The 14,473-nt window shown below is 43.0% G+C and overlaps 1 protein-coding gene across 4 annotated transcripts in view; it reads right to left on the bottom strand.

Annotated features, from left to right (window-relative positions):
• Positions 1-2,448: 2,448 nt before the first annotated feature.
• dnajb6b (DnaJ heat shock protein family (Hsp40) member B6b) overlaps positions 2,449-14,473 on the bottom strand; it is a 35,610-nt gene continuing 23,585 nt past the window's right edge. For 3 of the 4 annotated variants that reach the window (XM_080794105.1, XM_080794107.1, XM_080794106.1), the window contains 5 exons: positions 13,984-14,127; positions 13,634-13,799; positions 13,456-13,526; positions 5,781-5,951; positions 2,449-4,787 (listed from right to left, as the gene is read on the bottom strand). In XM_080794105.1, coding sequence (XP_080650231.1) covers positions 4,669-4,787; positions 5,781-5,951; positions 13,456-13,526; positions 13,634-13,799; positions 13,984-14,127 — 671 coding nt within the window. In that variant the 3' untranslated portion in view covers positions 2,449-4,668. The remainder of the gene's footprint in view (positions 4,788-5,780; positions 5,952-13,455; positions 13,527-13,633; positions 13,800-13,983; positions 14,128-14,473) is intronic. The other variant, XR_013966171.1, reaches the window with a different exon arrangement.

The following is a 14,473-nucleotide window of genomic DNA, read 5'->3' as shown; positions in this document are numbered from 1 at the left end:
TAAGGATGGATGGGTGGGGAGGCTTTAAATGAAAGGCAATGGTGGGAGATGGACCACTGCCTCAACACTATTTAATTAAACCCTTGGAGACGGCTGCCTACCCTGCATGGGAATGAGGACCAAATTACTTGCTGGGTCATGCGCACGTGGTCCACGGCATGAATAATACAGAGGGGACACGGCAGGCTTAATTCAAAATAAACAGAAAGCACTGCCACTCTCGCTGCTCTCTGCCATGCAATGTGACAGTCAAATCCGTTGCTGTGTTCTGACCCATGGTTCCGTTCAATTAAGGTACAGTGTATGCTGCAGGAGAGTTGTTGAAATAATGGCGGTAACCTACAGTACAGTAGTATACATACATGCATACATACATACATACACACACATACACAAAATATATATTTATATATATATCCTTCTACCCTAGACAGGGGGTATACACAAGCATCCGTGCTCCTTCTCATACCAAACCACGCTGTTAGCACACATCTCTCCATGCAAAATAAAATCTGCACGCTCCCAGAATCCAGCTGCACTACATAGCATCCGCGCAACTGTCATATTTACTGTACAAATATTACTTTTGTCAAACACACTGTAATTGCGCAACATTTCACTGCGATGCAAATTACATCACAACTTTCTCATTCCCGGCACCTCCCCTTTTCACTGCACACACACAGATAAACACACACACGTGCGCACACACACACACAGGGCACAGCAGCATGGTACAGCACAGTATGCTACAGTACAGTACAGTATGGTAAGGCACAGCACAGAGCAGACGTTACGTAGGCTATCTCAGCAGTTTGGAAACGCATCAATAAAAACAATATTAGAACAGCTGCGTGGCACACAGTCCACTTACCTAGGTAAGAAGAGAGCCGGTCGTCGCGACTCCTCTCAGGGCGCCGCGTATAGCTCCATCAAAAAAACAGCAACAGCAACAAGCTGCAGGCCTAATCCGCTAGACAGTGGAGGAAGCCTCAGCTTGTCCGGGCGTCCGTTCCCTAGTGAAACCCAACCACGTTGGGGGAAACTTAGCCCCTCTCGGAACCCTACATAAAGCTTTTATGAAATTTGATTGTCGCTTTAAGTAATCAAAGTGTCAGAAACTTTACTACATTCGGGTTCTGCTTGCGGGGCTAGGGGAAACTAGGAGACGGCGTTCGGTGTGGCCAAAGCCAAGTGCGAAGCCGACCACGTTGGCGGAGCCTTGGTTCCCTGGCTGCAGAAGCGGTGAGACCTCCGGGTCTATCATCGCGGCTGTACACCGCGGCGGCGGCCGGCGGGGTAGAACCCAGAGGAGCTGACCCAGTCGGCGTACTCTGAGGCCATCTACGGTCGTTGTTCGTTGCACCGCGCGGTCCGGCCGGACCACAGTCACCACACGGCAGAGGGGAAACAATAACAAACTCCCGACTTCCGCGTTGACGTCATCACGTCGGCGTAGGGGGGAGGGGGCTCTAGTGAACACACTCTGTCACCCTCACTCGTCGTGTAGGCTGGTTGCCAGGTTGGCTATAATATAAGTGGGGTTATACACAGTAGATATTTAGGTATAGATAGTATACTGTGATACATATCTGACTGTATACCCATCCAGGTACTAAATAAATAAATAGCTATACTTCATGTATTTATATATATATATATATATATATATATATAGATAAATAAATATATGCAGTTATAATACATGTCTATATACTATCTGAATAATCAAATAAGTAAATAGATAGATATCTATATGTATATGAACATATAGATGGGATTCAGGGTAAACTGCCTCGGGCTGCCGCGGGGGCAGCTGGTCTGCTTATTTCCTCGCGGTGTGTCTTAGAGAGTTCCCGTACATATTGAATAATATGTAGTGGAGAGCCAGTCTCGAACACGATAGAGAACGGAGGGTTACACTGTAACCCGGGTTCTCTGAGTGGAGAGACTGGCTCTCCACAAAAGAGCCGCTCCGAAATTCGTGTCAATCAAGTTAATCGAAGTGGCTCTGCACAGATGGGGCTTAAATAGCCCGCTGATTGGCATCTGGGCAGGGCCACCATAGAGGTTGTGTCTTAAAGAGATATCCATGTACACTGCCCCGTGGGGTCAGTTCCCGTACATATTGAATAATATGTAGTGGAGAGCCAGTCTCTCCACTCAGAGAACCCGGGTTACAGTATAACCCTCCGATATACTGTATATGACAGATTATGCAGACTTAATTTGTGCACCTCCAATGACAACTAATTAAATTAACTGAATATGTGAGGAGAAGAAGAAGGGGGGGGGGTGAGGGGAGCCATTTCCGGACCGTTTCCGTGGGAAGGAGCTTAATTAAGCCCCACCCGGCCGGCCACAGTGTCAACTCGCACCGAGACACGGCGCGCTTCTTTCTCAATTGTGCTTGATTTACACAATAAATAAAAGATGCCAACACAAATAATCTATTTCATTTAAGGCTTTATTGGTAGATGATCGTACAAAAATCAGTATTTATCTCACCGACAGTCCTCCCTATAGGCATGAATGAATGCAGCTTAAAGAATGAGCAAATTGATGGTTAAAAAACAACCGTCAAACACAAACATGGGAACTGACATTATGCTGATCCTACCCATTCAACAGACAGCTACTGAGAAAAAAAGGAAGAGTGGGCTTGTGAACAAATCATTATTTTTCACTCTGTGATGAGCAGCAGATCGAAGACTGATGAATATGTTCTGAAAGTGACTGATGCCATTCATTTCACATCACATTCACATCACTGAGAAAGTCACCTTATGCAAGCGTTCCCGGGTCCTACTGGCCTTCTACTCAGGCACCAAAGAGGGCACCCTGACCACTGCATGGTATGGGAACTTTTTCCCCCTCTTTTTTTCATAAATCAATGCAATATTGAACACCCTTTACATCTGTGTGTTGGTTAAAAGAATATTAAACCAATGGAAAAAGTGCTTCGGCAAAAACCTCCTATAACTCCATTAGATCCTCAAACTATCTGCCAAACCAACTAACTCCACTTGAGCTGGATGTTTTTTGTTGTTTTTCTTTTCATTTCCTGAACAATTTACATTTTGGAGTTTCTTCCAGACAGCAGAGATATTCAAAGATTTGCCACACCACGGAACCACGGATTGCCGGATCCGGATTGCACGGATTGCCACTAGTAGTAGATATCTAAAGAGTGGTACCTTCCGCAGCCAATCCCCAGGGTTTATGAATGATCAGACCGGGGAAAAGAAAAAAACAACTCTACAGAAGATGATTTTCACTTAGCATAGCAGAGTGCACAAGAACATTATAGGTCTTTTTCTATAATAAAGTTTCAAGCCTTCTTCCCACTTCTCATACTTTTGTTCCCCTTAAGCCGTTCTGACCTGAGATCAGATTCTAAAAATGTCTGTTTGAAAATGACAGTTTTCTCTCGATAAAAAAGAAATAGCAGACCTACAAGCTCGTAGAGCGCCACTCGGTGGAGCGCTATGAGCTTGTAGATCTGCTATTTATAAATAGCTAAAGCATAACGTAACGCTAAAACCAAAAGGGGTTCCGCCTAAAATGGGTTAAGCCTAATGTAATACTGCATACTGTCATACGACCTTGTCGTATTATGTCAAACATAATGGATCTTCAAATAGAAAATTGAGCCTTCTACTATTTGGCTATTCCTCTCCCTCTTTGTGTCCGTTGTCAAGAGACAAGACCGCTGAACAACTTGACCTTTATTTATCCTCAGTGTGATCGCATTCATTACAATATAATCCACGTTCAACCTGGCATGCCTATATTTTGGGCTTGTCATTATAGGCAATAAAAAACTAAACAATGAAAATGACTGTTCTACAAGCTCACAATGTGTCGCAATGCAATGCGACACATGATGAGCTTGTAGATTGGCTATAACACTTACACGACAAAGAAAACAGGGCTCAAGGGGTTAACACATTTGCACTATCCCTCACATTCAATGCTGCCACTGTAACACTCTTTTTTCCTCAGAATTTAAAACTCCAACATTTTTCAAAGCATTCGCTCTAAAAGAAAACAAAGCGGCAGAGTCCAGAAACACAAGACTAATAACGATAACCAACATTTTCGTTAGAGTCAACATGCATTCAGTGTCCTAATAGCGGGTCAACTTCCAACCCACATAAACAACATAATTTGTCAAAGCTTATCTATTAAATATGTCTCTTTGAAACACAAAACAAAACTAACAAAGTGTGATCTCTGTAGACTAATTTGGCTGGTGAGACTTGATGCGTATAAAGAGAGATGGAGAAAAGGGGGTGGGTGGGTGGGTGGGGTGTAAAAGAGGACTTTGAGGGAAGGGGAGAATGGGACTGGTATTCTTGCATACAGGATGACTGATGGGCTGATGGGAGTTTAGCTCTGCTCTGTGGAGCTGATGGGTAGAGACGGCACAGCAGTTGCACTGTAACTGAGCACTAATGCCACATGATTGACAGCACTCCTGTCAATGAGCGTGTTTGTGTGTGTGCACGCGCACATGTGTGTGTGTGTGTGTGTGTGTGTGTGTGTGTGTGTGTGTGTGTGTGTGTGTGTGTGTGTGGTCGTGCGTGCACACGTGCGTGCGCGTTTGCGTGCATGTTTGCATGCGTGCGTGTTTGCATGTGTGCGTGCGTGTGTGTATGTGTGTGTCTAAAACCAAGTCCCAATCCCACCAAATCGAGGCAACGACCGTGGTGGCGGGGCTCTTTTCTTTTTAGATTCTGCCTCCTTATTTAGCCACAGTTTCTTCCTCTTGGTGTCCATGTATCCTAGAGAGAGAAAAACAACATTGTGTCCATAGTGACTTGTGAATTGTGACCTTAGTGACTCATCAAGGACAAGTGCATAGCATACAGTATGTATTTCATTACCCTATGTGTAATCAGAACCGGAAGCCAAACATTGTTTGGATACCATGACCATCAGGAAATAGCATGGAGACCAAAATGAAAGCTCCTCTACTAACAAATAAAGGCCCAATACAAAACTCAGAGTCTTGTATTTAATTGGCCAGCTATTGCGTACGACCTCCTGACCCTCTGGTGGAAAACAGAAGTTGACCTTTGACACCCTCCCCAGGTCGTTGTGGCAGCACAGCTTTCTAATGAACGCCTCTACGTTCATGTCTGCCAGTCACTCCGGCTCCACACAGTCATCTTCATTTGGTGTGTTGGCTGTCCGACATGAAGGCGGCCAATTAGCCGCTGGCAGCTCCCAGGGGTAAATGGAGATTTTACCTTGTCCTCTGCGTTCATCAATATCAATCCTGGCAACCCTAATATCTAGACTCCTCTATTTCCGGTTCGCGGCCCACACCCATTTGACCAAGTAACCAAGTGGTCAAATGGGCGCAACACTGAGTACCGGAAAAGCTGTCAATTATTTCTGAAAGCATCAGACGATGTAGCACTACTGTTTTATACTCCTACTATTTCCATTATTTTACTAACTTGTAACTGCACTACATTTGTATTTATTCCTAGATCAGTGGTTCTCAAACTTTTCAATTTCAAGAAGCCCGATAACCGAGTGTAAAAATGGAACCTATATGCTCTCAGAGTTACAGACCTGTTACTCGGAACCCCCTCAAGGAACCCAGAGAGTCCCTATAGACCCCACTCTGAGAACCACTGTCTTATAGATCTTTTCCAAGTGGTACGGGGGGGTATCGGTATCTCTAGTTATTTGGTTAGTTATAGTTAAGTATATAACCTTGGTGGCCGTGTGGGTGTGACCTAATGGGGTCAGTGACGGGCACTAACCTCTTGTTAGTCCTAGGCTCTGTACACCATGCTCCTCTCCGTTGTCCTCCTCATCGTCGTAGGGGTTCTGGGCGACGTTCCTCAGGCAGCGCTGGTGGGACGGCAGACCGGGAAGCGTGTTCTGTCTGCGTCGATGTACCTCCTCCTCCCGGGGGCCGTCATCTGCCACTTCTGTGGGAGAGGAAGGGGGAAAAGAAATATTGGGAGGGATGGGATGACAGGCCAAATGTTTTGGACAAATTGTGCCTGTAAAGTCTATGTAAAGTCTATGTAAAGTGGCTGAGCAAAGTACATATTGAAGATAAAAGTGAGGGCAGAAAAATGAAGACACCAAAAGTGATTGGCCGGAATTACTTTTATGATGATTTGATTGGCTGGACACAGGATGTGATGTATGATGATAAGAGCACCCATCACTTTATACATCAGTGTTTACTTCAGTCTCATGAACTTTAGAAAGGATGAAAGGATTAGGTTGGGATTACAGTTAGGATAAGGGCTTGTGTTTGGTATGTATCAACCAGTGTGAACGGCACACATGCATGTGTGTGGGTGCGTGTACACTCACGCACTCACATGCATGCACACATGCATGCTCTCCTTGAAAAATAATGAAAAGCTGAGGTGGGGAGAACATTTTACGCTGTGGCGTCCTTGACATTGTGAGCACAAAGAGGCAGATTCTAAAAGACGTATGTCTCTTACAACACAGTACACTGAGGAGCTACATTGATGGAACCGGCACGTAACAACAAAGATTACATGAAACGCAGAGAAATTCAAACAGCGGATATAAGGAGGAGGCCCGTCCTTCTTTCATACGCCGACCATCATTCATATTTCATCATGTGCCTGACTTTATTGTGATTAGTCATGTAAATAAAATGAGATTTTGTTATTCTTTTCTCTAGGTAATTTACATTTATATTGAATTAGTGGCAGGCACGGTATGGCGGGGGGAGACTTATTATGTTGTGAGATTACAGGCAGATCTCATCGCCATTGTGTTCTGTAATTAAGGCAATGAGAGAGGAGAAGAAAGGAGGCCAGATGCTCGCCATGGAGAACCTAGCTGGTCCAATTTAGAGGAGAGATCTGCACAGCTTTGAACCCCCCCCCCCCCCCAACATGCCTAATAGCCTAGCTGGCCTTTAACAAATTACAAGTCATTAGAGGCATATCAGCAGGTTTGTTTGACGTAGTCTTTATGAACTTGTTTGGACCAAGTGCCTCCACAGCAATGGTCATGTGAAATATCCCGTATTCTTCATACAAACAACTAATAAATATTGAAATGCTGTAATGCAAGGGTGTGCTGAAGGCGGTAAACTTAAGGGTCTTGCTAATCTTCCAAGAGTGGATGTATAGGGTTTGAATGATAACAGGCAATCTGGAAATCCTGCATGTGTTCGTGGCAAATAAATCACCAGACTACAGCTGTATTTGAACGGCCGTCTTATAAACCATGGGTCATTCATTTTGACCTCATCTCTTTACCACAAACAAATAGTTGGAAAGTGCATACTGCATAAGCTATACCAGACTTGCACCAGGGTGAATACATCCATGTTTTACCTCACTGTGGTGAAAACATCTACAAACCAAGATAAATGAGGCATTGTATGTTTACTTTGAATCAATGTGTTCTTATCCACTAGACTAGACATTTATCCTGGCCTATAGGCCCTCATAGTATTGCTTTACCAGAGTGTGTAAAACAGGCACTTTATTTCTGAAACGCCAATCAGTAAGTGACATCCATCTCCTAGACCTAGAACATCACAGTGACAAATTTGTAGTAAAAGGGCAAGACCCAGGGGACCAACAAAAATAGGACAAAATGGTGGCATGCTTTCAAGGCTCAGCTTTCTATCCTGTTTCTATAGAGTATAGAGCTTGAAAAAAAAGAAAAAAGCAACTAATCCAGACACGTATTCCTCTTCTGAAAAACGCCTGGTGATCCTATCAGTTCTACAACCAGGGAAATAGCTATTAACATCCATGAATTCAAGGTTGTGTGTTTTGTTTCTAAGCATCCCCGCTCCACCAGATCAATATTTGTGTCTATTATTGGCTGGTTACCTGGGTGATAAGATTATTCTCCCCAAAGAGCCGCATAATCCATTATCATTTAATTAATTCCCAACAAAACAATATGAAAGAGCAACGGTGATAATGAGATCTTTTAATGCTCATATAAAGGAGGCCTTTTATTTCCTGGATCAAGGACCTAATTTGAAAAGCAGAACAGCTCATGGAACATCCAGGTTCCTTGATGCTTTCATTTACAGCTATTGTGTTGAGAGTGCCTGTCATTTGTGTCCAACCTACTGAGTGCTTCTGAGTGCGCACGCACGCACGCACACACACGCTTTAATTTAGGCAAAATGGTCATTTCTACTGAACATGCTATTTAAGCTTTCCCTAAAACTACCTAGCCTCATAGTGGGGATTCACTGAAGATTCCTCCCCGCATAGAGGAATCTTCAGTGAATCCCGCTATGTTGCTGGCCAAGCCACACCAAAATTCTAGGCCTACCCATAATCTGAACCCCTTCTTCCAGTCCCAAGCAGAGTCTTTTCCCAACTCTAAAAGTCCTAACACTGCCATCAGAGCACACGGCCAGAGGCACTGCTGCCCAGGAACAAATGGGCAGGTGAGCTTGGTGGCCTGGTGGGGTACAACAGGTGTGGCAAGGGATGGGAGTAATAAAAATCACACCCGTGTGAAGTGAGGGGCGCTAATATATTAAAGTCTAACTCCTGTTGCTATGATTAGGTGATGTAATGATAAAAAACAAACGGTGTCAACTCAAAACAAACATTACATTCTCTTTATTGTTAATGGCATTTCATGTTTGTGTTAGGGACAAGTCTTGTCCCTATGAAGGGAAAATGTACATCATCTTGTCCAGGACAAGATGACGTACATTTTCCCTTCATTGTCAATGGCGTTTTTAAAACAAACATTGAACTAAAAACAAACATTAACCTTGTATATAGGAGGGGCTTGCGCCCCTCAAAAATGGGAGAAAACAAGGGGTGATAAAAAGATGACTCTAGTAGCCTACTATGTATGAGGCCAGAGAAAACCTGGCAGGCAGTGGCAGATATTGGCTAATGTATCTCTGTGTTGGCATAGGCTGCAAGAATGGGACTATGCAAAATTAAAGTGGTGGTATTAAAGTGAAACTGTAACACAGAGGGTAGGGTTATTTCATTGAGAGATTGCACTTTAATAATTAATATAGAAGGCTATACTGAATTTGAATATGACGAGTATAATCGGATGACATTCAATGCAAAAGTCTGGTCATCCAAGACTGATGCAAACAAATGTGTGCTCTCTCCTGGAGTGTGTTGTCTTTTCTACAGAAACAGTGTCATCTAGTGGACAATTGTGACTGTCCTGCATAACTATAAAAAACTGTTTTTTAAATATTTTCTCCAAGAGATTATTTGACAACTAAATTGAACTAATCAAAGTAGAATTTGTCTTTCATTCACTCTTAATGTATCTACAAAATATATAGCCTATAGAGCACCGAAGTCTGACATCACTTTCAGTAGAGGGCGCCAGTCCACAGGTTCGTGTATTTTATTTTTTTATTCCCCATAGGGGGGTTTCGAACCTGTCGTGGCGCCCTCTACTGACAGTGACGTAAGGACTTCGGTGCTATAGTAGCTTGAATTGAACGTCATGGTCATGGAGTTGTTATAAAATGTCAATACCTGTCCTCAGCCAGCAGAGAGCACCACTGCATCACTAACATCATCAATGCTGACATCAGAAATGGCCATGCTGTATCTCTCTCTCTCTCTCTCTGATCTGCACGCACACACACGCGCACGCACGCACGCACACACACACACACACACACACACACACACACACACACGCGCGCACACACTCGTTGATTTTTGAGTAGCTTTAAGAGGCTTATTAAGGTTAAAGCAATATTGTGATAGTAATCATTGCTAGGAGTGGGTGTTTGTTCAGTAAAGGGAGTCTCGATCCAGCTTTTTAATTTAGCAGAAAATACAATTGCCAGTGGGTTGCAAAATGTCAGGAGAGAGAGAGTACCCATTTATTAGCTTAAATTTTAGTGTTCCGGTTTTTTTTAAAAGGAAAAAAATCTGTTTAATTTATTTCAGTTGATTAATCTGTAGCCTGTGTGAGTTTGTAAAGCTGGAAAGACAGGGAGACTTCAGTCCAGTTACTGAACAAACACTAGCAATGGTAGCCTACTATCGAAATTCAGAATATAGAGCTTTAACAACAACAAAAACAATACTTACCCTACCTTTAAGGTCACATAGGGTCAACACAAAGTACTTTGTATTGAGTTAAATATTAAATCTGAGTATTGGATTTTAAGTATTAGAGTTAGGCCTACTTTAAATAATTTGAGTTAAGTCTGTTTCTTGATGCTTTACTTCTACTGTACATCTCAGAGGCTAATGTACTTTTTACTCCACTACATTTATTTGACAGCTTTATTTCCTACTGTAGTTACATTGCAGATTTAGATAATTGTATATTATTTACATCCATTTGTATATATTTGCTATAGCATGTTAGTGCTTTTGTACTTTGACTTAAGTAAGCTTTTCAATGCAGGACTTGTAAGCATAGTATTTTCACACTGTGGCATTTACTTTTACTCACTGGTTGTAACATGCACAGCAGAATCAACTTTGTCGTGTAAAGGCTTATATAAAAGAAGAATTGGACAGAAACGTCACTTAACTTGGTCCTGCAATTCCAGCTGGCAGATTCATCAGCCGCTGGGAGGAAAAACTGGAGCTTAAAGCATAATATTATATTTGAATGATTGAGATCTTTCTTAATGATCAGTTCAGTAAAATAAAACAAGACATATCACACTTGTGTTTTTCTATGTACACAGTATATATGTGTATTGAGAGGTATCTCTAAAGCAGTGGTTCTCATACCTTTTCAAGTCAAGTACCCCCACATTTTGGCAGTGGACCCCCATCTGAAAAGTCCCCAGACCCCTGGAAGTCCCCAGACCCCCTAGTTAGAGAACCACTGATCTAAAGCAGTGTCACTGTGATATATTTTAGTTATCTGAATTATTTTTTAGTCGACCAAATCTACAGTTGATTTGTCTACTAAAATGTATTTTGGCCTTGATGGCGTCGTAATGCCTGATTTTAAGCTTGGTTCAGGTTGCATGCTGAAAATAGCCGATCTACAACACAGCTTGTAGATATGACATTTTCAGAGCAGTTCTACTGGATCTCTTGTCCACTAGTCCCTCCACAACATTTTCGTCTAGGCTACTTTTTATTTGTTGATGAAAGAATAATGTTTATTCATATGCTGGTCCAGCCGGCTCTCAATTACTTCAATGAATTCCACTGAACTTGAATTCAGGCAACAGTTTGTCTCCCAGTGCATCATGGCTCATATACGTACATAGTGTAAAACATCAGTCTTATCCTTTTTTATATAATCCTCTCTCATGTAACAGCTTTCCCATTCCTGACGTCTCTCATAAAAAAAAGAAACACAGCGAGGCTTGTGTAAATAAAATAGCCTTGAGCACATTCCACAGAAGAGATGTGCCAAAGATAATGTTCCCCAGAACACACACACAGAGAGAGAGAGAGAGAGAGAGAGAGGTGTCAGCAATTATCGCTCTGCGGTGCCTCTTGTGGCTCAAGTCAGCCTATCGCTGGAAACGAGTGCACCTTTTACCGACTGGTTGTCCAATCATACTGTGACGAACGGGAAGAGATGAGGCCGGTTGAAAATGGCCGCCAAGTGCCAAACTGGCCAAACGCTATCCCAGCCCCCGATGCCGTGTTTCGCCCCGACCCGGCCACGGCCTCCCCTGTTCTGTTTCTCACTTGTACTGGTTTCTCACTTGTACTGTAACATGTACAGTTTATGTGTAAATCCCATCAATAGTAACTGAGTATAGAAATTATAATATAGTCCTTTGTGGTGTTTATCATGGTATTAAATACAGAAGCAGCAGGCACTACAGGGGCAGCACCTCAGGGAGCACTTCAGGGGTTCATTGTCTTGCTCAGGGACACTTTCGACACATTGCTGAAGCCTGGAATCGAACCTGGGACGGTTGGTTTCCCAGCCTCTCTATCCATCCAGCTACTTTCATAGCTTTCAAGCTACATGCTATGAAAGTGAACACACACAACCAGGTCAGGCACTTACTATGCAAAAACTCACCGATACAAATGACCTCAACTGTAATTGAGATGTTAGTATTAGATTAGAAAACAATGCACACAGTGAACGATGTGATGGGTGGTCAGTTGTTGTGATAGAGAAGCAGCCTCCGTGGTTTCCTTTTTGTGGTAGTGTGACTGTGAAGCAGAGGTTTAGCAGTGTAAAGTGTGAACAGGTTAAGCACAGAACTCAGAGAACCAGGAAGTGTGAGATGTGAACATCACTCAAGCCAAATCAGACAAACACCACGTGACAGCAACGAGCCCTTCCACAGGATCAAACTCAAGTTTATTGTCCAATTCATTTCTGAATCATATACTGTGTATATATACTGTATAAACACAATATATAATTATTATTTTACAAAGTACATAAAATCCCCTGTATGTCCGGTATGAACATATTGTGGCCTGTGGAATTCGGTTCATTGTGTTGATGAGTTACAGTAAAAGAAAAAGAATGAAAACAACCATAGGCAGCCTTCTGTCATCACCATGCAGATATTAATAAACCACACTGTTGTCAATCAAAACAAAAAAATATATAAACAAAATAGAAAAGGTGATAAAATGCACATTAATATAATCAATGTATTACTAATCTATGTTATTCACTAACGGGCGAGAACATGAACATAGCTAACAGGTTAGCACGGTGCAGTTCTTTGGGCAAAGCATTTAAGCTTACATCATTCACTCGTTAAATTGGTCAAATAATAATGATAATAGTAATAAAAACAGCCCCCAAAATAACACACTGACCACTGTCAGGAATGCTCCACTGTCAAATGTGTGGATGTTTATGTCAATTTGTGACATGAACAGCAGTATGCCAACTATTTACATAATAAGAAAATGCTATTAGTCGGTCCCAACATGGCTCTTTGCCATCAAATCCTACAACACCCAGAATGCACTGCAAAGCAGTTGTCAAGCTCATTGCTCCTAGTGGCAGAGGGGACAATCAATGTGCTGCTTCCATGAGCATTAACAGACTTACTGTAGCACCATGTACTGAGTCTATACTCAGTACATGCCGATTAAGACATGGCGATGATGAGGTTGCGATGATGAGGTTGTACAATAGTGGAGTATTCCTTGAAGTGCATATGGCAGAGATAAAGGTACAAGTAATAAAAGAACAAACAAAATCCTCTGTGGTCCTAGTGAGATGGTCCCAAACCAAAAAGTAAACTGGAATAAATACAACTAGCCCCCAAACTGTAGCTACCTAGAGTGAGAAGAACGCTGTTCTTCGGAATGAGAATGTCGCCAGGGAAGCGCGGAGAGACAGGAGCGAGAGACCAACCACCGGTGACCAACAGGGTGCCACTCAGCTGGTTTGGTTTGCTCATTTCTTTATTTTCTTGGTATTCCTGGTGTGTGAGAGAGAACTGCACAGGGCATAAGTGCTGTGCCGAAGATTGTTACTGCAGTCTTAGGACCTGCTCCTTACCATTAACAGTTAGAGACTTTAGCTGGCCGTCCTCCTCCACTTCCACACGCTCCTGGCCATTTTCCACAATCCTGTCAAAGAAAAGAGAGACAGAAAAAGGAGATATGTTATTGTTGCACGTCCCACAACGTCTCATCTCACAGTCGCTTCACCGCAGCTGCAGAACATTCTTTAGTACCGTTTAGTGGTGATTTTCCTGCCGTTGATGAACTTGGTAGAGGACGACACGGATCTGAAGTTACCCATTCCACCTCCCCCTCCACCTCCGCTCAGTCCGCCGCCCCCGATAGACGTGGACGAGAAGGATGCGAAACCTCCGCCCATCGGTCCGAATGGGGTGAAGCCTGAAGCAATGACAAGTGCATTTCTATTTCAAGAACACAACCCTACTCATGTTATGTCGGTGCTACAGGTTGGCTGTCATCCATTACAAAACTGCAAAGTGTAATCGCACACTGGAACATTATTGACCATTTTCTGGATCCTGTGTCCCATAACTGTACTGTCACTGATCCAGTAAGTACACACCTCCTGAATCAAACCCTGAGATACCTCCGCCAAACCCTGGGAAGCCTCCGAAACCGTGGTAGAATGGCCCCCCGGTCCTGCTTCGGCTCATGCCCCGCTGGCGACTGCGGCCCCCTCCAAAGAAGTCTTCAAATGGGTCATCAGCTGTGAAGGGTAGATGAATAAACAGTAAACTTCTAGGGCATAATGCAATCATTTTCCAAAGGAAATTGATTGTCTGCTCCTTTGTGGCCCAGGGTAAAATCCTCCTGTACTCTCCCTTCCCTATGCTGTGTAGGTCCTTCTCATTCGTCTGTCATTAAAATCTGCATGACTGCTTATGTGAGGATATCTGTGCTGTGCAGTCCCGCACTGGTTCAACAACTCTTTCCGAACTCTATTCATGAGGAGTCATAGCCATGATCGTTAGAATTCTAACATAATGGTCATAATGACTTGATGTACTCACTGTACAGTTGAAACGATGAATAACCCGAATGAATGAATGAAA

This window comes from Protomyctophum bolini (genome assembly GCF_963924005.1).
Source record: "Protomyctophum bolini genome assembly, chromosome: 21".
In the NCBI taxonomy this organism is placed as follows: domain Eukaryota; kingdom Metazoa; phylum Chordata; class Actinopteri; order Myctophiformes; family Myctophidae; genus Protomyctophum; species Protomyctophum bolini.
Note: the sequence above shows the minus strand (reverse complement) of the source record. Positions and strands in the feature narration are given on the sequence as shown.